General features: G+C 38.0%; 1 protein-coding gene across 1 annotated transcript in view; it reads left to right on the forward strand.

The window, feature by feature from the left end:
• The first annotated feature begins 1,696 nt into the window (after window positions 1–1,696).
• The window catches only part of cpxm1b (carboxypeptidase X (M14 family), member 1b), a 31,021-nt gene continuing 15,729 nt past the window's right edge, over window positions 1,697–16,988 (forward strand). Inside the window, exons 1-6 of the mRNA XM_051649173.1 lie at window positions 1,697–2,455; window positions 6,576–6,685; window positions 6,853–6,992; window positions 7,092–7,176; window positions 13,286–13,436; window positions 13,665–13,753. Coding sequence (XP_051505133.1) covers window positions 1,900–2,455; window positions 6,576–6,685; window positions 6,853–6,992; window positions 7,092–7,176; window positions 13,286–13,436; window positions 13,665–13,753 — 1,131 coding nt within the window. The 5' untranslated portion in view covers window positions 1,697–1,899. The remainder of the gene's footprint in view (window positions 2,456–6,575; window positions 6,686–6,852; window positions 6,993–7,091; window positions 7,177–13,285; window positions 13,437–13,664; window positions 13,754–16,988) is intronic.

The raw sequence follows: 16,988 nt of genomic DNA on the forward strand, positions 1-16,988 counted from the left end.
TAGGATATGCATGTAAACATGATTTTAGTGTGATAAAATCACTTACAAACCTTGTCTGTGTAAAGTTATAGCCAATTTTACAACTTAGTTTCCATGATGATTTAATGTCAACAAACCCTAAACCCTAAAACGACTGTAAAAATTACGATCTTTGCAGCTCAAATAATACACAGTTTTTAACAGGAGAACTAATGTAAGTGCTTTTATAAAATTATAAGCTTCACATTTCTGCCTTTAAACTCGCCAAAAATTGGCCCCATTCACTTTCATTTTAAGTGCCTCACGGTAAACTAGATTTTTGCTTTTTTTAAAGAAAAGCAGGGGCGAGCCTAAACTAATTTCTGTGGTAATCAATATTATGCCACAAATGCTGTCGATTGAGCTTAACTTGTATTGAACCTGGAATATTCCTTTAATTGTATGGAGATAAAAAAAATTAAAAAACGATAATGTAGTACTTATATTTAATGTGCAGTCCAAGCAACATGAGGAAATACACAAGTGCAATAAATGAAATTCAATTATTTAAAAAAAAGAAAAAAAAGAAAGCCTATTAAAATTGTATTTGGTTGAAATTAAACATTATAAATACTATCATTTATATGCAGGGTTGGGGAGTAACAGAATACATGTAACGGGATTAAGTATTTAAAATACAAAATATAAGTAACTGTATTCCACTACAGTTACAATTTAAATCATTGGTATTCAGAATACAGTTACATTTAAAAAAGGATTTTGATTACTGAAGAGATTACTTTGCATTTTATTGTCATTTTTTTCATTTAATATTTAGTCCTTTCAGATGGAAAACATTTATACATATAAATGATGCGATCCAAAGTGCATTTGAACAGCAGTGAAACACTTTCTTATGATGTGTTACATTCAAACGAGCAGACAGAGAAGTACGTTTGAAGTAAGTTTGAAGTAAGTTTGAAATAAGTCTGGAGCAGAAGAAATAGAAATAAACCTTGTGTAAATTGTCAGCTTTACGCTAAGCTAAAATGCTATTTCTAGTCATTTTACATGCACATGTTACCAGGCACAATCATATTTTTTATCAAGAAAATTCACGTTGGATCATAATTTCATTTTTCTAGTAAGACCTTTGATATTAGGGCAAAAATCATATTCTTGATAATATTTTTTGTATTGTTTTCCTGTAAAAATATAAAAAAATCCTTAAAACAAGATCAGTTTGATTTATCTTGTTTTAGAAACAACACTGCATAAGATATTGAGGTTTTTCAGAGAATGTATTTTTAACATGTGTATTTTGTCTTACTGTACTGGCAGAGTTTTTATAGTCAAAACAAGTGAAAAAATCTACCAGTGCTGAAGAAGTAATCCAAAGTATTTAGAATACATTACTGACCTTGAGTAATCTAACGGAATACGTTACAAATTAAATTTTACAGCATGTATTCTGTAATCTGTAGTGGAATACATTTCAAAAGTAACCCTCCCAACCCTGTATATACGGTACTTACAGTAAAAGGCACCGAATTGTAGGAATGAGCCAAGTCTGGAATCGCCACCAGATGGCGAACTGCTCCAATTAATCGGGAGTGGATGATTCAACTATATTTAAGAGAAAAATATGGTACGAAATGACCAATGGATCAACGCGTTTGATAAAAGAGTAGTGATACACTGTTTAAAACCTTAGAACAATATTACAGTATGTCATGCTTTTTATCTAAAGTTTGCTGTGATCCTGAAGAGAGGGTCTATGAAAATAAAAGCGAGCATTTCTTGTATGATCTTTTACCCTCACTTTAATTCGCAACAGGAGTGGCACGTAATTTTGCTGTATTACGGGAGTTTATGCATTTGAGTTCAGAAAGAGCAGCATCTCTGGGATTAGACTTAACGGTACGGTCTAAATAGGAAACCATGACACAACCCGTCATACTTTTATCTTTATTAACCTTTTTAGTTGGAGGGGTAAGTAGTTTGCCTTCTCTCAAAAAATCAACGACAACAACAGTGTCATATAATTTAACTTACAGTCAGACATCAGCTGCAAATGCAAGAGTGAGGGGCAGTATTAAAAATAGGACCACCGGCACTTATGGAAAAATCGCACCTACAAAGGTAAGTAAATTATTGAAGACAGTAAAACCCACCGAGGCGACCATCAAAGCTCCGAATCACACGACAGTGAAGCCATTCAAGACAATAGAAGGAACCAGGAAAGTTCTGAAGCCCACTACATTAAAACCCTCTCAGGTGAGCACGAAACCTTTGAAAACTACAACTGTGAAGCCCACTGAGGTGATCACTAGAGCTTTGAGACCGACGACAGTAAAGCCAACAGCGGGAACCGCAAAAACCACTGCAAAGACCACTGCAGCGAGCTTCAACACAGAAGACCTGAATGAAAACATTGATAAAAACGTGCAAAGGAGAGTGTGGAACACCAAAGAATGTGAAGAACCTCCAGTACTTGGTAAGGAAATGTCAGTTAAGAACAATATACATGGTTTTGTGAGAAACAAATAATGATACATTTTAATCTTGTGTATATTGGGACTATATTATTCAGTTTTTGTCTGTATATTGAGTATGTTTACATTGTGCCAACTATCTTTCCACTCATCCATCCATCCATTTATCTCTTTCCATCTATCATCCATCCAACAATCCGTCCATCTTTCTTTCCATCTATCCTTCCATCTATCGTCCCATCTATCTATCTTTCCATCTATCATACATCATACATCTAGCTATCTTTCCACTCATCCATCCATCTATCTTTCCACCCACCCACCCATCCATCATTCATCTATCTATCTTTCCATCTATCATCCATCTATTTTTCCACCCACCCACCCATCCATCCATCCATCTATCTATCTTTCCATCTATCTTTCCACTCATCCATCCATACATCTATCTCTTTCCATCTATCATCCACCCAACCATCCGCCCATCTTTCTTTCCATCTATCCATCATCTATCTTTCCACCCACCCATCCATCATCCATCTATCTATCTTTCCATTTATCATCCATCCATCCATCTTTGCACCCACCCACCCACCCACCTACCCATCCATCCATCTATCTATCTATCTTTCCATCTATCATCCATCCATCTATCTTTCATCTATCATCCATCCATCTATCTTTCCACCCACTCACCCATCAATCTATCTATCTTTCCATCTATTATCCATCAATATAACCTTCTATCTATCTATCTATCTATCTATCCATCTTTCCATCTATCCTTTTATCTATCATCCCATCCATCTATCTTTCCACCCATCCATCCATCCATCTGTCTGTCTTTCCATCTGTCTGTCCACCCATCCATCTGTCGTTCCATCTGTTTTTCCATCTATCATCCGTCCATCCATCCATCCGTCATTCCATCTGTTTTTCCATCCATCCATCTGTTTTCCATCCTTCCATCCATCCATCAGTCTGTTGTTTCATTTGTTTTCCATTCATCTTTTCATCCATCCATCCATCCATCTAAATTGTAAAAAAAACAAAAAAGCATTGCCAAAACTGTAATAAACATATATATTCAGTAAATATATATGCGCAAAGTTAAATTAATAGATGAATGGATATTCATCTATATATCTATCTGTGGTGGATTTGGATTTGTGAAATGTTTTGCCATCCTGTTTTTGAAAAATAAAAAGGCAGTTCATCAGTTATTAAATATCCATGCATGGATTCTCCAATATATTTTTGCAGGAGTGCTGTTACATAATTCTGGCTGTATTCAAATGCTTTACTAATGGTCCTCTTCCTGTTTCCAAAGCCAATTGGGTCATTCATTCAGTGAACGAATTCTCCCCACTCTGACTTACAGTAAAGCGAACAAACCACCGAGCTGAATAGTATCGTTCACATATTATATTCAAATGAAGGAATAATATGGTCAGAATTATAGGAAGATCTCAGTTTCCATCATGTTGTATTACAGTTGGCCTTGTAATCTTAGCTTTAGAATAATGAAAAAATACAGACTTGTACAACACATCAGCTAGAATTATTGCTGATGTATGTAAGGAAGAGAACATTCTGTTCAGTCACACACAGAGAGAGAGAGAGAAAGAGAGAAGTTATCATTCAACTCAAATGAAAGTGTTTTTCTCAGCAACACACTTTAAGCAATCTAGTTGTTTTAACACCACAAGAGACAGCTCATTTTATTTATAATTTCTCAGTTGGTCTTTCATGTACCGTATTAGGGTGTTATAGCTGGTTTGTAGGGGGGAGATTGTATAAGAAGCCTAATTACATCTAGACCTCTCTAAACACCTCTTAAAGACAAGCTCAGAGGTACTTCAAACTTAAACAGTGTGGATGTGTTTCATGTGAGGTACACAGGACACAAGACAAAACCTGGTTCTAAAACCTTGCTGTCAATTTATTCATTTGAAGGATAACATTTTTAAAGGGCAGTAGTACAGTTGTCCAGGTCAAAGTAATTGGGTCATCTTAACATCACCAGTGCCAGGAAATCTTTTCAGTTTCACATGAATTGGGGAGGATTGCTGACTCAACAAACCATCGCACTGACTCACCGTCAAGAGCCAGATGTGCTTTTCTCTTAAAGAGAGTCAGATCACTTTTACATGATGTAAAAATACACAAGTTTAAACGAGTGCTGTCAGTCAATTAAAACACTGAATTGTGAATAATCACATTATTTTTCAGTTGGAAAAGTGTTCAAAAGTGTTCAAATTTGATTCTGTATACTTATTTTCCTGTCAAAATGCATAGTTCCTTCTTAGAAAGAAAATAAACAATATGTAACAATAATGCTTTATTAACATTTTCCAAACAAAGGAAAATGTGTAATGCTACACAGTATAAAGATAGAAATGCACTAAAATAGCACCAATTCAGGTAACATTAAACATTTCCCAAAGTCTAAGAGGGATGTTAACTAATTTAAATATCTAGTCCCTATAGTTTGCGGTTTCATTGCAATGGGTATTAAATCTCCACAATAAAACTTTTGCTTTTAGCGCTGGCACTGTCCACATAATGATACTTCATCCGAATTACTTAGAACGTGACGCCGTGGAAATGCAAATTTTTCCCCCTCCAGTGGGTCGTGTGAATGTTGCTTATCACAAGTATCATCTGGGTTTGTTTTGTACAAAAAATTACGGTTAAGAGGTTCTTTCTTCATCATTTGCTCATTGACATAGAATCGCTGTTGTGTGTGTGTTTTGGTGTGCGCATCAGTGTAATGACCCCACCGAAAACAGGGCAAAGGTTCTGCTGTATTCCAACCAGTGTTCAGAGCTCACACAGAGCTGAATAAAATGTCAGAATCTAATGTGAAAATTGGTAAATGTGATAATAGTGATTAAGAAAAATGAGCGCATTTTTAAATTAATTGCATATGTTTAACACGTTAATTTTGACAGCTCTAAATACTATACTTTATCTCTATCAACTGTATTCACCAGTCATTACAAAGAAAATGGAATTGTAAATTATAGATATGGAAATATTTAACAATGTTGCTTCTGAATATGCAGTTTTGTTTTGTAGACAAAGTTATGGTGAATTATCACCAGCATCGTAAAGCTTTAGCTTAAACTTAGTCTGAAAAAAAAAATGGATGACAGTTCTATTTGTGAGGGCAGTATAATTCACTTTTTAGAGAGGATAATACATTTTTGCTGGAAAATTATATAAATGTTAGTAATGTATGCCCAACAAAATCTGTGAGCAGTGAAACCATTTTTCCTGTGTTGGCTTAGAACTGATTGTGTTCTTTGCCTATATATTACTTCAAACATGAGCTAAATGTCCTTTTGAACTGAGTTCCTCTAATTTCCGTTAGAAATTATTATTGTTTGTTTTTCTCTCTCAGTTCTAATTTCCCTCAATCGCCTTGAGACTGTGCCTGAAGGGGGTTTAATACTCTGGGTCTGGGAGTATTATATTTAGGGGGAATTAACAGAGGAGACAAGCATGCATACATTGTTTTAGTGAGGGTCCAAAAGGCATCTGAGGAGACCATGTTCATATTACACCCAGTTCTATTTTCAATACTACATGTTAGTGTTGTATGTACAGCTCTTCAAAAAGTTGACCCTGGTAGAGGAGGAAGAGGCCAAAGTGAATTCCTGAATACAATTGCTTCCTGTCTGTCCTGCAGCTGCACTACCTTTAAAATCTTGTGTACTGTATGTCAGTGAGTTTCTGTTTTTTTTTTCTCTCTCTCTCATTTTCTGTCCCTCTTCTTTGCTTTTTCTCTCCATGTGTATCTGGCACTGATGCATCTCAATGCACTGGTTACTAACAGACCTTTTTTTATGGTACTTAACTGGTGGGTCGTGACCCAAAAATGGGTCGCAGCTATGTTCTGATAGGGTCAAATGCAGGAAAAAGGACAAATTGCTGACCACAGTTACAGTTGTTTTGTTCATTGAAGTATTGGCTGCTTCGAGCATGAAACCATTGTAATTAATTTTTGTACGATAAAAAATGGTGGTACTGTGTTGGGTTGCCACCTGCTGTCCATTGCATTAAGATTTATTCAGTTGGATTTAAGATGGATTAAATCATGTGTCTTTGCTGTCTCAGAATGTCCTCCTTTGGGTATGGAGTCTCTGAAAGTTAAAGACTCGCAGCTTCAGGCTTCTTCTCACAAGCGCATGGGCCTGGGGCCACACAGGGGCCGACTCAATATACAGGTGGGCCTCACTACAGCCTAAAACTTCTGTAGTTTTACTCTGAATTGTGCTTCCTCTCTCTGCATCATTATAAATATAAAGTGTCCATTAACAGTATCTTTGAGTATTTAAGTTTGGTTCTTGTCATTCCAAAGTGAATCTCTGTTTTGTGCTGTTTGGTTTTGAAGTCTGGTGTTGAAGATGGAGATATCTATGATGGAGCTTGGTGTGCCCAGTACAAAGACAAGAACCAGTGGCTACAGATAGATGCTATGAAGCTCACACGGTTCACAGCAGTCATACTGCAGGGTCGCAGTTCCATATGGAGGTAATATGTAATATTTATTGTATAATATGCAATATCATAATACCATAATGAGAATGCAGTAAATTAACAGAATAAAGTAATGTCACTCTTTTTCTGTAGCTTGGATTATGTAGAAACCTTCAAGGTGCAGGTGAGCAATGACACCATTAAATGGAAGTCATGCATGAACGGGACAGAGGAGGCGGTACGTTGAAATGTTTATCACTAAATGTAAAAAATCTCCTTATGTGTGTGTATTATAAATACTGCTGACTGCTTTTATCTGACATGGACTCCTATTTTCTCTTTGGGTTCAGTACATGTTAAGCTCAGTCGACAGTATTTGTGGCATAATGTTGATTACCAACAAGAAAATAATTAGACTCGTCCCTCCTTTATTTATCAAAATATTAATAATTACAGTCTTGACCAACACAAAATAGGTATCGTTTTTAGAAGCTGGACTTTACAATGCATGTAGGCATTATGACCAAAACTGAACAAGTGTTTTGAAATTTGCATACAAATCAGAAGGGTTCCATTTTTGATCATTTATTAATAGTTTTTCATTGTACATATACCGTAATTGTAATCTGTAAAAACACCCTCAGAGCATAAAAGAATAAAAAAAGCAAAAATCGCAATTACAGTAAGGCACTTACAATGGAAGTGAATGGGGCCAATTAATAAACATTAAAATACGCACTGTTTCAAAATTATTGCCACAACATGTAAAAATTACACATGTTAACATGATTTACGTGTAATAAAATATCTATACTACACGATTTTATTGTGATAAAATTGCTTATATGGTTTACCAACATTATGTTGTCATGGCAACGAAGTTGTAATATTGCATATAACTTTACACTGATAAGTTTAGTAAGCAATTTAATCACACTTAAATCATGTTAACACATATAAGGTTTACGTCTTATGGCTATACTTTTGAAAAAGTGTGTATTTTAATGTTTATGAACTGGCGTCATTCACTCCCATTATAAGTGTCTCACACTGAAACCACATTTATGCCACAAAAGCCATCAGTTAAACTCGGAAAATTCCTTTTAAGGTGCTATATGATACATTTTTATAATCATTTAATGTTTTCATAACGTATAATGTTAAAGTTTGCACCAACAACTGTCATAATTTCATTTTTTCTTACCATTTTCTGTGCTCTCTCTGACCCTTAGAATTAAACAGTTGTGTAGTAACGTATTAATCTGATGTCAATAAGTAGTGAAAGGTCTTTTTGGACTGGGGAGGTTTTGATTGCTGAAAGTTAGGGCAGCCCTCGACCAAAGATTTTCCTAGTCGACTAGTAGTCGTTAGTTTAAGCCATTAGTCGACTAGTTGTCGCACGTTTATGATATTAATTTACTTACATAAATATATATATATTTTGGGGGGCATCAGAGAGTTTTAGGGCTGAGAAAGAATGTTATATGTAACATTGCTAACACTGTTCTACATTACAGAGAAATACTAAACCGTAATAATGAGCCTGTAAAATATCAATTTTTCAAGCGCACGCACGAAGCGAGCCACAGCGACAGTGGCAGAAGCGGTAATGATTCTGAATGTGTCAGAAAAACCAGCAAGGAAACTGTCTGAACATTTTGTTAATTTATAGAGAGAAATGCACATTGGGGTTGTGCCGACAGACGATGATCTCGGGGATCGACGATGGTCAGAGTGATCGCAAATAGCTGATGCCTTTGACCATGTCGAGATGATATTTAGCTCGTTTTCCCATTAATGTATACATTTATTATTATTATTATTATTATTAGGCTATTATTATTATCAAATTAATATTACAAATAATTTGCCCATAGACACACAGACACACGCTTGAAGAAACACACTTTATTATATTTTCAAGAACAGATGACAGAAAAGCCGTCTATGCGCATGTATGACACGCTGTTTGTACGGAGGCATGCAGTCTCATGGAACACACTTATGTAAAAGGTTCTCACTCTTTCTATGTTGCTGTCTTCTGAAGTTTTTTGCAAGAACAGTATTTACATTTACATTTATTCATTTGGCAGACACTTTTATCCAAAGCGACTTACAAAAGAGGAAAAACATATGCGAATCATCTTAAGGACAGTGGTACGAAAAGTGCCATATTACAAAGTTTCACTTGCATCAGAATAGCATTCAAAACAGAATGCAACAAAGTGCAACAAAGATTTTTTCTTTTTTTTTTTTTTAGTGACTGGTTAAGTGCTCATGGAAAAGATGTGTTTTTAGCCGTTTTTTTTTTTTTTTTTTTTTGAAGACAGAAAGTGAATCAGCTTCACGGGTGGAGTTGGGAAGGTCATTCCACTAATGTGGTATGATGAAGCCGAAAGTCCGGGAAAGTGTTTTGGTGCCTCTTTGTGTTGGTACAACAAGGCGACGTTCCTTAGCCTACCGCAGGCTTCTAGTGGGCGCGTAGCTCTGCAGAAATGATTTGAGGTATGCTGGAACACACCCAGTGACTGTTTTGTTTGTTATCGATGGTTACCCCTAGATTTCTGACCGTTTTGGAAAGCGTTACTGTAGTTGCGCCCAGCTGCACGGTGATGTTGTGTTCAACAGCAGGGTTGGCTAGAAAGACAAGGAGTTAGGTCTTGGCTGGGTTAAGTTGCAGGTGGTGTTCCTTCATCCAGGCCGAGATGTCTGCCAGGCAGGCAGAGATTCGAGCAGTCACTGTGGTGTCGTTGGGCTGGAAAGACAAGTAGAGTTGCGTGTCATCAGCGTAGCAATGGTAAGAGAAACCATGTGCCTGAATGATGGGTCCCAGTGATGTTGTGTATATAGAGAAGAGAAGTGGCCCAAGCACTGAACCCTGAGGTACCCCAGTAAGTAGCTGATGTGGCTTGGACACCTCACATCTCCAGGCTACCTTGAAGGACCTACCTGAGAGATAGGAATTAAACCAGTCAAGCACAGTTCCTGTGATACCCATCGAAGAGAGGGTGGAGAGTAAGATGTGATGGTTGACTGTGTCGAAGGCTGCAGAAAGGTCCAGCAGAATCAGGACGGATGATCTGAATTCAGATTTCGCCTGTCTCAGTGACTCTTAAATGTAGTGGGAAAAGTGCCTGTAATTAGAGATGTGTTAATTATGTCAGTGAGTGCAGGTAAGATGGATGGAGAGATGGCCTGGAGAAGGTGAGAAGGAATGGGGTCAAGGGAACAGGTGGTGGGGTGGTTGGAGAGGAGGAGTTTAGAGACCTCAGTGTCAGTCAGAGGAGAGAACATAGAGACAGAGGAGTTGCATACAGGAGACGGGTGTTTGACAGGGTGAGGTGCTGAGAATGTATTGCTGATGGTTGTAACCTTATTAGTAAAAAATGTGTCGAAATCATCTGCTGTCAGTGATGTGTCAGGTGGTAGAGGAGGAGGGCAGAGAAGTTTGTTGAATGTTCTAAACAAGCTGCTAGTGTCTGTGGTGCTGTTGTTCTTGTTCTGGTCAGTTTTTGCAGATTTAACGTTATCTGAAAAAGTTGCAAGCAGAGACTGATACTTACCTAGATCTACTGGATCTTTAGATTTCTGCCATCTCCTCTCAGCTGCCCTGAGGTCAGTCTGATGTTCACGAAGGGCGTCAGAGAGCCAGGGGCTGGGTGGTGTAGTACGTGCTGGCCTTGAGGAGAGAGGACAGATGTTGTCTAGACAAGTTGTTAAAGTAGAGCTTAGTGTGTCTGTGGCAGTGTTTACATCAAGGGTGGAAAATACATTTTGTGTGGGAAGAGAGGTAGAGACAGCAGTGGAAAGGCGAGAGGGTGAAAGAGAACGGAGGTTACGGTGAAAGGAAACCAAAGGTGGAGTCTGTTTTAATGTAGATGGGAGAGTCATGTTGAATTGAACAAAGTAGTGATCAGAGACATGTAAAGGAGTAACAAGAATATTTGAGTTGGTACAGTTACGTGTAAAAATGAGGTCCAGCTGGTTGCCCGATCTGTGAGTTGCTGTGGTGCTTAGTCTTTCCAAGTCACATGAGGCCAGAAGAGCATTCAGTTCAGTGGCCTGGGGCTTGTTTTTGTGTTTGTTGAAATCACCAAGGACCACAAGTGGCTTACCATCCTCCGGGAAGGAGGACAGCAGGACATCCAACTCCTCGAGAAAGTTTGCCTTCTGACCTGGAGGGCGATAAATTACAACAACATGTATTTTTGTGGGTTACATTGTAGTAATAGCATGGAATTCAAAAGTAGTATTGTTACATAGAGAAGAGTGTGGTGAAAAAGTCCAGTTGTTATGAATGAGCAAGCCTGTTCCCCCACCCCTACCGGTGTGTCGAAGGTTGTGAGAGAAGAAGTTGTTGGAGAGAGCAGTAGGTGTTGCTGTATCCTCTAGACGTATCCATGTTTCTGTCAGTGCAAGGATGCTGAGGGTAGACTGTGTGGCGAAGGCTGGAATGAAGTCAGCTTTGTTCACAGCTGACAGGCAGTTCCAGAGTCCCACTGAGAAAGAGAGCAGAGCAGGTGTTGAAGTGCAAAGTGACCGTAGGTTGTGTGGGTTGCATTTTGTCTTGCATCTATATCGTGTAAACGTTCTGTAACAGATAACAGGGATGTGCTTGAAGGCATATGTTTTTCGTGAAGTAGACATGTTAGTATGTACAAGGAAAATATGAAAAGAGATCATATTAAAAGATAATTAAGTGCTATGGTGAGTGGCGCCTTGTCGGTGTCCTTGCTCATTGGACTCGCACAGGTAGACTCGCTGGTCTTTAGACAAGTAGGTCTTTACACGAGGAGGGCTTTACACAAGGGCTACCACTTCCGCTTCTGCATCAGCATTCAAATATATACACGATGCTAACGAGCCGTACAGTGAAAAAGCAGGACACGCCTTAATGAGCAAGTCACGTGAGCAACCTAAAACTACGGGTGAACAGCGCGGGAAAAAAACACGAATTCAGTACACCGCAAATCAATTATGCTACACTTTAGCAATAAATAATACTCTAAAACAAGTGAAGCACTGTATATAGACACTAAGAACAATGATGGTTTTACACACACTGGACAAACAACTCTAAATCTAGCAGTGAATACCTTGAGACAAGTCAAAACAAAATAGCACACACACCAACACACGTTTAAGCAAAGCGAGTTCAAGCCGCTAAACAAACAGCACAAGTCTAGCATTGAATACCACTCTACAACAAAGTAAAACAATGAAATAAACACACTTACACGCAACCGCAGACTCCTGTAGATAAATCGCTTCTCCAGTATCATCTATGAATGCTGCAAATGACCTCAGACATCTCAGCTCAGGAGGTGCTTTGAGTTCAGTTCACTTTATTTCCACAGAGCACTTCATTGTGACCACAACTCTGCAGCCTACATCTGTGATTAAAACATAAAATAATACAAACACGTTCACCTCGAACCATGATTTATATTTCATGATGACAACGAAATACCCAACCTTTAGAGAATGCACAGTTGAAGTAGGTTCTTTGCCAGAGAAATGTTACCCTTCACAATGTTGTAAAGCCATTTTTCAAAAAGTTGAAAAACACACATTTTAATTGCACTTAATTTTTTTCCAGTTTCATCTGAATATTTAGTTAAAAAATAAAAAGTTCAAAGTTTGAAATCAAGGTGTCTTGCTTTACTGTGTAGGCTTAACCCTAACCCTGCTTAATGAAAATTACCCCATAGTACCACCTAGCGTCCAACCAGCGGGAATACCGGTTCGTCGGTTTCCTGTGGAGTTTTTTATTTTCTGCGACCAACCAACCAATCAAAACTTGGTCTACCAAGACTCTTCTCATCAACTAACGTTTGGTTGACTATTAGGGGCAGCCCTACTGAAAATTACAGTATGTTTTTATAGTACATTGATCTCTTATTTTAAAAAATCAGTGAACATTTTATTTTTCATGATATGACCCATTTTAAGTTAGGCTAAATTACAGTTTTCCTGTTATTTAACAGAAAACAGCAAAAATAAGTCCCATTTTCCAGACAATTGGTTCCACCATTCACTGCTACTGTTGGATTCTAGCCTCAGTATCTTTGTGACATCATTATATTGAATCCATTCAACTTTTTCAGCTGGCACAGGTTGCTTTGCACTAAAAGAGGTTGGAGGCAGTCGCTGGCAGCAGTTGGCAGGGTTAAGCGGCTCTTTTGAAAAGAATAGCCTGCCCACTGTGGACGCCACTGTGCCAGCCTGTTGCATCCACCTTCTTGGGCATAGACTTGCATGAGCAACCATGCCAGCTGCAATCGGCAGATGTAATTTGGATTGTATAAATAGAATCACTCACCAGAAGTAATCTTTTATGCAAACAGGTGTTTGAAGGGAGCCAGGACAGTGAAACGCCAGTCTTGGCGGTTATACCCGAGCCAGCAGTGGCACGCTACATTCGTATTAACCCTCAGAGCTGGTTTAAGAATGGGACCATCTGCCTGCGAGCTGAGATTATGGGCTGTGAGCTGCCAGGTATATAAAAAAAAAAACATACGTTGATCTTATATTTGGAAGTCTTGTCTAAATTTTTAATAACATGGAAATCAAAGGTAAATATATTAGGAAAACTAAGCACAATTTGAATTTAAGTTATACAAATCATAATTACAGAACATCATAACTAAATGGTAACATTATGCTTTTGTGCATCAAATATGAGGAAATGAATATTAATTAACTGTACATTGTGTTTCATTTAAGATCCAAACAATATCTACCCATGGCAAATGGAGGAGGGCACTAAGGACAAACTGGACTTTAGACACCATAACTACAAAGAGATGAGGAAGGTGAGGAAGATAGAGCCTGTGTTTTTGTTGGAGTCTGTGGTTTTTGTTGTTGATGCTTAAAAGTCAACATAAAATGGTAATGTTGGGTTCGAGTTCACCTTAGTCGAGTCTGATTCAAAACCAAGAAACCCCTTAAGTTTAAAAAACCCTTACTGACAATACAATTACAATTATAGCTATCATAAGGATTTTCCTGAGATCAAGTCATTCAGGTAAAGAATTATATTCATATTTTAAGCTTTTAACCTGAAAAAAACAATGTGTCAAAATCAGGGTTGCAACTATCCATTTATGGACATAGTTGGAGTTGAGATCATACTCGCGTCTGAGTCTAGACTTGAGGAACCCAACTGAAATTGTGTTCACAACCCATTTTACTTCTGTAATGTGAAGTATTTTTGAGTGAAACAGTATTTTTGAGTGATACAAAAAATGTGGAGTGGGACTTTGTGAATTGATTGGATCATTCAAAGTGGTGTTACATACCAGAATGGTCAAAATTTAAACTGCCGTGGTGATGTCAGTCAAAAAAGAAAGTAATTTCTGAGGTGGAACAAGTTATTACATTTTAATGAAAGATAACAAAGACAAACCCTTTTTTTCTTTGGAATCACATGCACAATAGAGCACAACAATCTCGTTCTGGAAGTCAAAATTCCATTCATTTTCTCCATATGCCTCAAGTCGCGAGACCAAAACCCATTCCCACCATCTGGGGAACAGAGCACAACAGTGCCCACCCACTTTTTCAGCCATCTGGGTTCCGGAAGTATTTTTCTCATTCATTTTTTGCATAGGCTTTTTCTAAAATCCTCCATAAAAGAATTCTAAGCCATGAACCAAAGCAACCAGCTCAGAGGTGAATCACAATATTACAAACTTGGTTTTGAGGTAAAAACTATTTGAAAATCAAAAGACAAAAATATAAAAGTTACCAGAGAATGTACTTAATGTTTTTTCGAGGGCACAAAGAACAATCCCATGAAGCATTGCAAATTATGTAATTTAAAAAAATCGAGGGAATATATAAAACTATTGATTTTAGGTTGTTGATTATGAATATAGAAACAATGTATTTTATGTTTATTGCCAAATATTCCAATATTTACTTATATAAATATATAAGTAGTTTGAGGGTGAAGGAAGACCTATTTGGTTGCGTCCTTCACAGTATGTCATGTCATTGGACCCAGTTCTCTGATTTGTGAAGCTTTCTCTGCTGGATCACGGGTAATGTAGTTGTTTACCAGGAATTCTGCTATAAAACATGATTTTAAACAATGAAGCTTAAATAAGGTTGACTGATGGCTTCAACAGAAGCATATACCATTGATGAATAACCCCAGAACTCACGATACGTCTGTCTTTAAAGGTCACACACCCCGGCCATTTCACAAGCAAGATGGAAGCTCAAGCTGAGGTATCAGACTCTGGAGACTAACTAGCCATTAAAATGAAAATGGTGGAGACTGAAACTGCCGCTCGTTTGCTAATTTTGGTCTTTGCTTGTTTGAAAGTGAGACCTGATTCATCAAAACTGTGCCTTTGACATTGACCCCGCCTTAATCTCCAGTTGGCCTTCTTTGGCCCAAGGGTAATCGGCGGGCCAAAGGCACTTTACCGTTGGCCCCAAGAAAGCCCAGAGGATGCACGATGAAGCCCCGGAAGTGAAAGTGGAAATGCAACTGGCCCTGGCACACACTAACACACCCTCATTTTGCCCAGTAATGGAAACACGGCTATTGAGTTGGTATGCCTATACTCTCAAACTACTTATTTTAATATATAATATTTTAAACTTAAAATTGATAGTTTCTATACTTATAATCAATTTTAAAATCAAGTTTTATATTTTCCCATCGTTTTTAATTTGATTGTGTCATTCACAGTGCACTATAGGACTGTAGTTCATTCACTTGTGAGTAACACAAAGGGGAAAAGTGTCTGTCCGATTTTCAAATACTTTTTTGCTTCAAATTAAGTTTGTAATAATGTGATTCACCTCAGAGCTGAATGGTTTGCTTCATGGCTTAGAATTCTTATGATGGGTTTTATGAAATCCCTATGAAATTTTTTTGGGGTAAAATGGGCACTGTTGCACTCTGAACAACCATGAATGTGCATTAAGAAAGTAAATGCACTGTAAAAAGGCCACCTCGCTGGCCCAATGGTGGAATCCAGCGAAGTGATGAAGGTATCTGCGCGTTTGTCTTTTTTGTGTACATGTGGCTATAGCATCATAACTATTTAATGTAGTTAAGACCGAATCTGACTCCATTAAAAATGTAATCTGACTCCAATTATATTAGATTAATTGGAATTTAGTTTGAGATTCCAATTATTATTGATCATCAATTGAGATCTTCTCTAGATTTGGATACTTGATTATTCTAGTTAATTCTATACTTTTACATTGCACTCGTTCATTTGGATTCCTGATATTAGAGTCTACGCACCGGCCGGGTTATACGTGATCATTCCACAAACTGGTCAGTTTTGGGTAATTATCCAGAAGTGACTAATACCATTCAGACAAGTTGCTCCCTGCATACATTTATCTGAATAATAGTTTTGTTTATTCCCCATAGATCTGCATACACTGAATTAATCTGGTCCCTACAGTCTAGGTACACTTAGTTAATGCTGCATAGTTAGCCAGGAAGCTAAGTTCTCAGAAGACATGCCCGATGCTCTATCAGTGTTGAGCCGTTAGTTTATACTAACACTGATCACAGATTTGTGTCAACAAGGACTTAACATAATCTACTAAAGGCAAGAATTTCAGAATAAGTCAGAATAGAATCAAGTTTAACAGTTTATTAGTCAGGTTGTAACAGGGTTTAAAATGGGCAAGGAGGAGGCGGGAACCAGCTGAACTATCAAAATAATGTTTAATGAAACTTAAAGACACAAACATAAACACACATGGCAGCTGTGTGTGGCTTTCTCTCTCTCTCGAACTGCCACATCCGGCTCGCTTTATTCCTCTCCTTGGCTGATTAGCCCGATTGGGGGCCGGCCATGCGCACTCATGGCCCGGCCCCGCCCTCCTCCTCGTCACACTCCTCCCTCTTTTGCCTCAGGCCGGGGAACCCCTACATCCCCCCCACCTTCCGTTACCCTTCCAGCCTTGCCTTTCACTGCCTTTCGAGACCTGGGAGGGAGACAAGGGGAGGGAATAGGGGCGAGGGAAAGATATGATATTTTGTTACATACAATTCTTAGGTGAGTTTGA

This window comes from Myxocyprinus asiaticus, chromosome 22 (assembly GCF_019703515.2).
Source record: "Myxocyprinus asiaticus isolate MX2 ecotype Aquarium Trade chromosome 22, UBuf_Myxa_2, whole genome shotgun sequence".
Taxonomy (NCBI): Eukaryota; Metazoa; Chordata; class Actinopteri; order Cypriniformes; family Catostomidae; genus Myxocyprinus; species Myxocyprinus asiaticus.